This window comes from Raphanus sativus, chromosome 4, assembly GCF_000801105.2.
Source record: "Raphanus sativus cultivar WK10039 chromosome 4, ASM80110v3, whole genome shotgun sequence".
Taxonomy (NCBI): domain Eukaryota; kingdom Viridiplantae; phylum Streptophyta; class Magnoliopsida; order Brassicales; family Brassicaceae; genus Raphanus; species Raphanus sativus.
The window spans coordinates 48,907,213-48,917,382 of NC_079514.1; the positions used below are offsets into that span (position 1 = coordinate 48,907,213).

A 10,170-nucleotide genomic window follows, 5' to 3' on the forward strand; every position below is an offset into this window, starting at 1 on the left:
GTTTTATTTATAAAGTTGAAAACTAAAGCTATTTAATTTTAAAATTTTCTACGTTTATAAAATTGTGAACTTGTTTACACCAGATTCCTTCGATCGACTATAACTCAAATAAAAATTGTGATTTTATTTTCATAAAATTGTATTTTCAAAAACAATAGTCATAATTATAAAAGTTTTAAAATGAAAGAATCATTGTAAAAATAAAGAGTATGGTGAATGCTATTTTTCTTCTATATTTAGAAAATTAGCAATTCTACTTTTAGAATAAGATATAAAAATAGATTGGAGCATATTTGCCTTTGTTATAACATTGAAGAATGAAAATAGTAATAGATTGCAAATTCTTTTTTTTTTTTTGTAAAAGACTTACTTAATATTAAAATGCAAAAGACCCAAAAAGTTTACAGAGCCGAGCTCAATTTAGAATCACATAAAGAACCTTTCAGAAAAGCCCAAGAGCCCAAACAGTTGTGTTTCTCAGTTGATGAAGCCCAAATGGCAAGTATTGATCTAAAGTCGCGAAGCTTCTTCCTCGATGAAACCCAGAGAACGATGGAGTTTGGTGGATGAGGAAGAGGGATTAGCGTGAGGAGATGGTGGAGTTTGATAGAAGTCAGGATGTCAAGTATGGAGAATCCAAGCCTGCATCATCGTAGACGATTTGGAAGGGTTTGATTGCCTGAAGCTCTGCATCTTGTTGATCAATTGGCGGTCAAGCAGTTTGAAAACTGAATCAACAGAGCGGAAGGAGTGACTATGAAGCCTCGCATTTCTCTCATTCCATAACCAATATAACGCCGCCTGCCAAGCTGTCAATTGGAGGAGATGTAAAGATTTCGGTAGCCGAGGAGTCGTCATCTGATTAAGCGTTGCCTGCCACTGCTGCAAAGGTTGTAGCTGCAATCTGGTCACTACTCTACTCCAGAGTTGAAAGTTGTAAGGGCAAGAGAAGAAAAGGTGGTCCCTTGATTCTTGAGTAGAGTTGCATAGGAGGCAAGTAGGATCCACAGCGATACCCCACCTGATCAGTCTGTCCCTAGTCGGTAGTCTGTCCTGCACAACCAACCAAGTATGGAAACTATGACGAGGGACACTCCTAGAGAACCAGACCGCTTTAGTCCACTCAAGATCACCCCGCTCCTGTGATAGGTAAGTATATAAATCCCCTGTACTGAACCTCTGAGTGATACGACCATTAATTTCCCATTCATAAGAATCCTGAGCTTCAGTGAGTGTGATTGTTGTTAAATGAACTTGTAGCTGAACTTGCGCCTCTGTCCTTGCAGGTGGGAGTTGCCAGCATCCATTCCTGTAGAGAGAGGCCACAGTTGCGTGTAGTGGTATTCCTAGGCGAGTGTTGGAGCTAGAGAGAAAGGTTGAAAGTCTTCCAAACGGCGACCAGTTGTCATGACAAAACCTAGCGGATTGCCCATTCTGAAGCTGCAGTTTAAGCAAGGGAAAGATAGTATCCTTAAGTTTGAGGAGCTTATTGACAAACCAAGAGAACGCTTGGCTCGGCTTGGTTGTCCAAAAGTTATGAACCGATCCTTTTAGGATGATCTCCTTAAACCACTGCACCCAAACTGAGTCAAGCCTGAAAAACAACATCCATATTAGTCGAAGACAGCAAGATTTATTCCAGGTAAGGAGATCCTTTACTCCTAGTCCTCCTTGTCGTTTAGTTAGCACCACTGTTTCCCATGACACTCTCGCCGTGTTGTGTCCCTCCAGGTTTCCTTTCCATAGGAATATACTACATAGAGAGTTGATGCGCCTGATGCATGCCTTAGGGAGAATGAACGCTGAACACCAAAAGGTAGTGATGCCCGCTATTACCGTCTTGATTAGCAGAAGTCTACCCGAGAATGATAACGTTTTGACAGTCCATGATGAGAATCTTGCTTTTATTTGATGAAGCAGGGGCTCGCAGTTGGTCAACGATAGCTTTTTCGAGTTGAGGGGGACTCCAAGGTACCTGAAGGGCAGGGAGCCAAGAGTCATTCCAGTGAAGGCTTGGATTGTGTTCAGCTCAGCATCATCCAACCCAGAAGCAAAAAAAATTGTCTTCTGCACACTGATGGCAAGAACAGAGCGAAGTTCAAACTCCCTAAGGACTTGCAATACATGTTGTATCGAGTTGATGGATCCATCTATAAAAATCAACAAGTCATCTGCAAATGAAAGGTGAGTGAGCTTTGTCGATCCGCATTTAGAATGGTAACCGAACTCATTTTGCCTTGCTGCTCTGTTTAGCATAAAAGAGAGAATGTTCATAACCATAACAAAGAGATAGGGTGATAGTGGATCTCCCTGTCTAAGACCTCTTTTTCCTTTGAAGTAGCCATTTACTGATCCATTATACCCCACCATGAAGGTCGTTGTGCAGATACAGGATCGGAGGCGGGCTATGAATTGCTGAGGCAGTTGAAGACCTTCGAGACACGAGAACAGGAAGTCCCAAGAAAGAGTATCAAATGCTTTGGCAATGTCCACCTTGATGGTAATACGCTTAGCTCCATTTTTCCTGTGATATCCATTTATTAATTCGCCCGCTAAAGAAGTGTTTTCCACCAGCAAGCGTCCTTTGATGAATGCAGTTTGACTTGGTAGGATTAGCGACGGCAAGATGGGCTTGAGACGCTTGACCAGCAGCCGGGAGATCACCTTGTATATTGTGTTGAGACAAGAGATTGGCCTGAAGTCATTTATCCTGCTAGCGCCCGGAAACTTAGGTACCAGGGATAAGATGGTTGCATTAGTTGTAGCTGGCAGAAATTTTGAGGCAAAGAAGTTCTTTGTTGCAGTCACAAACTCTGAGCCAATAGTATCCCAAGAAGCTTTAAAGAAAGCGGAGGTAAAACCATCTGGACCCGGAGCTTTATTTGGGTTCAGCTTGAAGAGACATGACTTGATTTCCTCTGTAGATGGGATTGATATCATTAGCTGCAGGGAATCTACCGGAAAAGAGTAACCAGTCATCTCAGCAAACCAGGCTGGTGAAGAGTGAATAGCAGGAGGGAAGTGTAGAACTGGAGCCAGCACAGATTGGAAGTGATCAATAGCATGAGAACTCATTAGCATCGGGTCAGTGATCCACAAATCTGTGCCTATAAGGAAAGCTCGGATGGCATTGTAGCTGGCTCTTGTTTGACAGATGCGTATAAAGTAAGTTGTATTCAAGTCTCTTTCTCGCAACCATGTGATTCTTGATTTCTGCTTAAAGTACAACTCCTCTATTTCACGCAAGAAATTCCATTTCTGATGAAGTTCTTTCTCAGCTTGGAAGGAGACGGGTGAAGGGTCTTGAAGTGCCTGTACCTGCGCAAGTTGTAACAAACGGTAAGTCTCACTCACTCTCTCTTGAATTTTTGAGTAATTCTCTCTATTTAGTGTCTTTAGGTCACTCTTAATGAACTTTACAAAAATGTGAGTTACAAAACAAAAACTATACAAAAATGTGTTCTCAAAATAAAAAGAAACTATACAAAAATGTATGAGATGTGTAGTTAAATATGATTGATCATCTCTTTTATTGGTCAGGGTAATCCATAACACAAAATGGTCCTTGCGTCATGAATCAAGGCCCTGACCATTGTGGGTTCGAATTTGAATCTTTCAAAAAAAAACCCACAATGGTCAGGGCCTTGATTCAGGACGCAAGGACCATTTTGTGTTATGGATTACCCTGACCAATAAAAGAGATGATCAATCATATTTAACCACACGTCTCATACATTTTTGTATAGTTTATTTTTATTTTGAGAACACATTTTTGTATAGTTTTTGTTTTGTATCTCACATTTTTGTATAGTTAATTAGTCATGAGTTACTTCTCCCTTTCTATCCACAACTATTTGGACTATTATAGAGTTAAGAGTTACTTAGCTAGATATATACAACAGCTTGACAAGATGAATCATATTATATTGTATTTTGGGTTTTGAAAGGTATATACTTTTGATACGTAATATGTTTATGAAACTTCTGAAGGTCAACCATGACAATTGGTACTATACTATTTCAATGCCAACAACTTATTGTATAGTAAATGCTCTAAGTCAAAACTTTCGTTGTTGGCTGACAAAAACAATTCGTTGTTGAAATTGATATTGCATTTTATATCTGCTTTGATGCTTTCACATTACTATTACGTAAAAGGATTGAAGATGCAGCATTAATTCTAGTTGCAAATATTGGCCAAGATTGCCTAGCAATAATACCTAAGAGCCAAACCTTTCACGTTTCCACGTTTCTTCTCAACCTAATAACATCACAGAAGATGTACATCTCCACACAAACCAAACCAAAACAAAATAAACAATCAAGAAATGTTTATTCTCTTTAGAGCAGTTCTTGCTCTGTTCTTTACTCTGTTTCACATCTCTCATGGCTACTTCGTCCCAACAGGATCTGTAGGAATCGGCTACAACGGCTACTTCACTTTAACCAACACAACGAAACACACACACGGTCAAGCTTTCGACAGCAACCCAGTTTCATTCACAAACTCATCAACAAACATCACAACATCTTTCTCAGTCAACTTCTTCTTCGCCATCGTCCCTGAGCATGACCTGCAAGGCTCACACGGTATGGCTTTCGTTATCTCTCCAACAAGAGGCCTCCCCGGAGCTTCCTCTGATCAGTACTTAGGAATATTCAACGAAACTACCAACGGTAAAGCTTCTAACAACGTGATAGCTATCGAGTTAGATATACATAAAGATGAAGAGTTTGGTGATATCGATGATAATCATGTTGGGGTTAATATTAACGGTATGAGATCCGTTGTCTCTGCTTCTGCTGGTTACTATGATGATAAAGATGGAAAGTTTAGGAATCTTTCTTTGATTAGTAGAGAGGTAATGAGGCTTTCTATAGTTTATAGTCAACCTGATAAGCAGCTCAACGTTACTCTCTTCCCTGCTAGCATCTCTGTTCCGCCTCGAAAACCGCTTTTGTCCTTGAACAAAGACCTCTCTCCCTATCTGCTAGAAGAGGAAATGTATCTTGGATTCACTGCATCGACTGGTTGGGTTGGTGCAATCCATTACATGATGGGTTGGTTCATCAGTGGAGAAATCGAGTTTCCGAGGCTGGATTTTGGTATGCTACCAGTCCTTCCACGATATCCTAAGAAAGCATCTCACAGAACAAAGATCATTCTAGCCGTCTGCTTAACCGTATCCATAATCGCTGCGTTTATCGCCTCGTGGATCGGTTTCGTCTTTTACTTGAGGCACAAGAAAGTCAAAGAGGTTCTTGAGGAGTGGGAGATTCAGTATGGACCTCATAGGTTTGCTTACAAGGAGCTTTTCGACGCCACAAAGGGTTTCAAGGAGAAACAACTTCTCGGAAGAGGAGGGTTTGGTCAAGTCTACAAAGGCGCTCTGCCGGGTTCTGATGCAGAGATCGCGGTGAAACGAACTTCTCATGATTCAAGACAAGGGATGAGCGAGTTTCTAGCTGAGATATCGACCATCGGTCGGCTTAGACATCCAAATCTCGTCAGGCTTTTGGGGTATTGTAGGCATAAAGAAGATCTCTACTTGGTTTATGACTTCATGCCTAACGGTAGTCTTGACAAGTATCTATATTACCGCAACAATGAGAATCAAGAACGGCTTACTTGGGAGCAACGTTTCAAGATTATTAAAAACGTTGCGTCTGCTTTACTATATCTGCATCAAGAATGGGTGCAAGTCATCATTCACCGAGATATCAAACCGGCTAATGTTCTTATCGACCATGAGATGAATGCAAGGCTAGGGGATTTCGGATTAGCGAAGCTGTATGATCAGGGTTTTGATCCAGAGACATCTAAAGTAGCGGGAACGTTAGGTTATATCGCACCGGAGTTTTTAAGAACTGGTAGAGCAACTACGAGCACTGATGTTTATGCATTTGGGCTGGTTATGCTTGAAGTAGTCTGTGGTAGGAGATTGATAGAACGACGTGCAGGGGAAGACGAAGAGGTTCTTGTGGATTGGATTCTTGAGCTTTGGGAGAAAGGAGAAGACATTCTTGTTGCGGTTGAAGAGAGCATACGTCAAGAACAAAACAGAGGACAGCTTGAGCTTGTTTTGAAGCTTGGTGTGTTGTGTTCTCATCAAGCTGCATCGATCAGACCGGCTATGAGTGCGGTTATGAGGATCTTGAGTGGCGTTAAAGAGCTTCCGGATAATCTCCTTGATGTGGTGAGGGATGAGAAGTTGAGAGGCTGGCAAGAGGAACCAATGGAACTGCTTTTTGATGTGAATTCTTTGGGTACATCAACGTATACAGGTTCTTTAGTCTCACAAGGACGCTGAATATTGAAATGAAAGTTGATTCTTTGGTTAACCAATAAGATCTACAAAGCTGAGACCGATGCCCAATCATATTTGATGCCTTGATTTGTAGATTGTAATAGCAGCAACAGAGCCCATTGTCTTTGTGTCTGCGTATACACAATACAATAAGACTACACAATTCTTTTGTATTAAACTATTCTCTAAGTTCATTCATATGCTTTTAAACTTCCATTACTTGATAGTGAGTAGATAGCTTCTTATATGTTACACTTCACAACAGTTTTTGGGATTTGTTTATCCAAAATATGATTTGGCTAAATATTAAATGGCTTCAAAATCTCGTCAGTATAAGCCTTTATTTTCCCAGGTTTCTCGACTACTCGTATTTAAGCATGATACACTCTTTTTTCTAAGATTATAATTTTCTACATAATGCTGATCAAACATGTTACTGAAAATTATAATTTCTCACTGCCGCTTCATGTTAAAATTCATTCAGACTCGACTCTAATGCTCAGCTCGGATTATTATTATTCATCACGCTAATTATTACAGTATACATCAAGATAATGGTAACTAACTTATTATTATCCATCACGTTGGCTATTACAGTATACATCAAGTTCATGATAATTAACTTTGGGTCAAAATCTTTGTTCAAACAAGATTATTAGGTTGAATCAAATAATCTTCGAGCAAATCCTATCAGTGCAGAGAACAGACTAAACAAGCGTGGATAATAAGGTTGGATAAAATAAAACCATATCTAAATTTTTCGAAAAACATACAGATCTATAAAACATATTTTGGAAAAAAATATAGCGACTTGTTCGAGGCCACGATCAGTATAAAGGAAACTTGATAGGCACGGAGAATCGCTTATTGTTGTTGCCAACCTTCAAGGCAACTCACGCCATTTTAAATTTGACGTCATTGCTCTGCAAATTGGCTTTCTTTTAAAAACAAAACACTTTTACAGAAAATCTTTCAAAACCATATAGGAAAATCCCAACACAATCCTTTGAAAGCAAATAGAAAACCTATCAAACCTAGACGATGGTGAAGAAAGAAGCTAAGGACTTAAAACCCCAACTTGAGGATGATGAATCTTAAACTCACGTTGTTACTGCACTATATAGGAAGCGGCTGAGGAGTGGAGAGACTTCAAAACCCTAATGAGGCAAAGGGCCTAATATTGATTGAATCTGGGCCAAATATTGATTCAAACTGGACCTAGGCCCTTGAGGTAATTGCTATGAAATTAGCTACTAACTCATTATTAATTGGATGTAAAAATAAATTTTTAAAAAAACTCGATTAATCCCACCCAAAATTTTTTGTCTAAATATATATATTTTGAACTTAGCTTAAAATCATATTTTTATTATAAATTCATATGATGGTAGATACAGAATTCGACTAGAATTTATTGGTTAAAGTGTATAAAGCTTTTTGCTGCGTGTTTTGTCATTTGGAACCAAACGTCCCTTTAAGTTGTTTAACCATAACCATGTCTCATCAATAAAAGAGTACATAGGTAACTGTTGAATTTATATTCCCTAAATCATTTAAAACAGAAGACACCAACCGTTGAGCTTCTTCCTTAACCTCTTTGTATTCCTCTCTCCTTTCTTATTTGCCATTTTATCATCTTTTATCTCAAGCTTCACTCTCTAGAGCTTTTGTGATCTTTAGCATGGATCCCCATAAGGGCATCGACCTTGATGCTGTTGCAAACTTTCTCAGGGAGGGTGCTCCAAGATACCATCGAGTAAAGGCTGCGTATGAAGGTATGCGTGAAGTAGAGTACACTGACTTGAAACCCGAGATGATAGATAACGCTGAACCGAGCTATGCTCTAGCAAAGACCAGTCGTTACATAGATAGTGTTGCTAGAGGAGGGAGAAATTGTTTAGCACAGGATACTTTCTTCCTCGATTACGATCTCTGGACTAACTTGTTAGGTAAAGTGGTTTATGGTGAAATACACTGTGTGGAACTATCTTTCAGAGTTGACTGGGTTTTGCGAGAGGTAGTGGCCAGATTATACACCGGCAAGCCAAGAAAGGTGATCATGCCAAATGATCTGAGGAGGGTACTAGAAGACGGCATGATAAGGGATTTAACTAGATTTGTTGACATGACTGGTATATACTCGAGGCACGTGACAAGATCTGAGGCTCAGAGGTTGGTTCCACTGTTTCTTTCTGGTGCATCCGGGCAATGTAAGCTAACTAGGATGGTTAAAGGATGTTTGATCTACTTGGACCATCTTGAGAGTGGAACCAAGACGTATGTGAGAGCTGATCTCCAGACTATAAATTATAAAGCCAAGGAGCTTCTTAGTGCAATGAGTTTCAGAAACACTGCTTACGTGTACACCAAGCATGAGGATGATCCAGCATGCAACCTGATATTGTATGCAATGTGTCAGCAGTACCCGGGCCCGATTTTTGGAGGTGTGAATCATGTTAAGATACCAGCTGATGGTGATGATATCTACTTGGTTGGTTACTCGCCAGCGAAACATTACCATAATGTTGTTGTGTCGCCTCAGCATATAATGGGTACATTGATTGAGTACTCAAATCAGTTTTGGCTGTGGGAAGAGTTGGAGTCAGCGATGATAATAGCTTGTTCGCTGAGACAGAACAGGTACCTTGATGTGGTTGGTCTACCGGCTGTTGTTAGCCAATGTGATTTGATCTACCCTTCTTTGAGTTGGCGTGTGGATGAAGCAGGAGTAAGAGAAAAGACTCTCTTGTCTAAGGGAGCAGCAGTTATGTTGGGTAGGTTTCATCAGATGGCATGTTTAGTGCTTTTCAAGGATATCGACACTAGTTATCGGAACGATGAAGATCGTAATAGGACCATGAAGTCGTTGTTGAGAAGGGATGGTTGCAGACTCATCGAGTATATGGAGGATCAAATGAGTAGTGGGATGCTGCAAATGTCAAACGGCATGGATTGGTTACAGTATCTTGACGACGACTCTATGGAAAGACTGAGAAAGTATTCTGTATTTGAAGGGTTTTGGCTGGTTAAATCAAACCCGGGTAAGGTGTTGAAAGATGGTATCATCAGATGTCTCAAGCGAGGTGTAAATGACCAGAACAGTATCCGTATCCGTATGCCTGGTTTTTACACTGATGATAGTTTTGATGTTTTGAAGGAAGAAGTTATTCTTGGTGGTGGTGATTCTGAACTAAAATTCGCAGATGGAGCTTTCATTGTTAACTTGTCTTGCATTAGGATGCTTGAAAGACCTAGGCAGATTGAGTCATTCACGCACGAGGGTACATCGTCATTCGACTATGACTGATTGTCAAACTCAAAGAAAGATTTGTCTGAACTCCGAAGTTTATAGCTTTTCCACAGTATGAACCTCCAACGGAATGATGCTAGCCTATGCGCTTTTGCTTTGTTTTTTTTTGTTTTTTTGCTTTTATAACTTATTGTTATGGATTTTTTTTGGCAGAGATGCAAGAGAAAACATATAATCTATTCTTTTGTTTGTGTTATGTACAATGTTTCTGCATCTCCAGGATTAAACATTTTCATATTCACAAAAGAGAAGATCTGCGACTAACAAGATTGAATATGAGAACATATAAAAAAAAAACATGAAAATTTAACTATTTAGTAAAAAAAACAAGAAAATTGAAGTAAGTGACCAGAAAGACTCTTGCGGCACTGGGTAGATAGGCGACGGAAGATTCTTGCGGCGCTTTGGATAGATGGGTAATGACAGGTAGGGTCGGATGATCATGAACACATTCTCCCAAGTTCACTTATGGCCACTTGGTTGGTGAGATCAAAAACATTTTTATTTCTACAGATAAAGTCACGTGTGTATATGGTTTGATAATTACAAAAA

At 39.7% G+C, this 10,170-nt stretch overlaps 2 protein-coding genes and 1 non-coding gene across 5 annotated transcripts in view; 1 reads left to right on the forward strand and 2 right to left on the reverse strand.

Moving 5' to 3' along the window:
* The window catches only part of LOC130511413 (jacalin-related lectin 38-like), a 1,394-nt gene extending 1,103 nt beyond the window's left edge, over positions 1–291 (reverse strand). Inside the window, exon 1 of the mRNA XM_057008390.1 lies at positions 250–291. Coding sequence (XP_056864370.1) covers positions 250–291 — 42 coding nt within the window. The remainder of the gene's footprint in view (positions 1–249) is intronic.
* Positions 292–569: 278 nt separating this feature from the next.
* Positions 570–6,527, forward strand: LOC108832600 (L-type lectin-domain containing receptor kinase V.5-like). 3 transcript variants are annotated; one of them, XR_008944731.1, is made up of 8 exons: positions 570–1,149; positions 1,287–1,642; positions 1,732–1,816; positions 1,921–2,184; positions 2,375–2,500; positions 2,598–2,854; positions 2,925–3,165; positions 3,279–3,338. XR_008944731.1 is itself a non-coding variant. In XM_018606068.2 (3 exons), exon 3 carries the CDS (start codon positions 4,593–4,595, stop codon positions 6,309–6,311), a length of 1,719 nt encoding a protein of 572 aa, XP_018461570.2. In that variant the 5' UTR covers positions 3,101–3,165; positions 3,279–3,339; positions 4,408–4,592; the 3' UTR covers positions 6,312–6,527. The 3 variants fall into 3 exon arrangements, 1 of the variants encoding a protein (XP_018461570.2); XR_008944732.1 differs by having other exon boundaries at positions 2,950–3,165; XM_018606068.2 differs by lacking the exons at positions 570–1,149; positions 1,287–1,642; positions 1,732–1,816; ... (1 more) ...; positions 2,375–2,500; positions 2,598–2,854 and adding an exon at positions 4,408–6,527 and having other exon boundaries at positions 3,101–3,165; positions 3,279–3,339.
* Positions 6,528–7,108: 581 nt separating this feature from the next.
* LOC130512182 (small nucleolar RNA snoR86) lies at positions 7,109–7,232 on the reverse strand. The gene has a single exon (XR_008945742.1). It is a non-coding gene; the product is annotated as a small nucleolar RNA snoR86 (small nucleolar RNA).
* Positions 7,233–10,170: the final 2,938 nt, after the last annotated feature.

Coding starts and splice junctions, on each gene's coding strand:
- LOC108832600 (XM_018606068.2), top strand. CDS start 4,593: ATGGCTTTCGTTATCTCTCCAACAAGAGGCCTCCCCGGAGCTTCCTCT.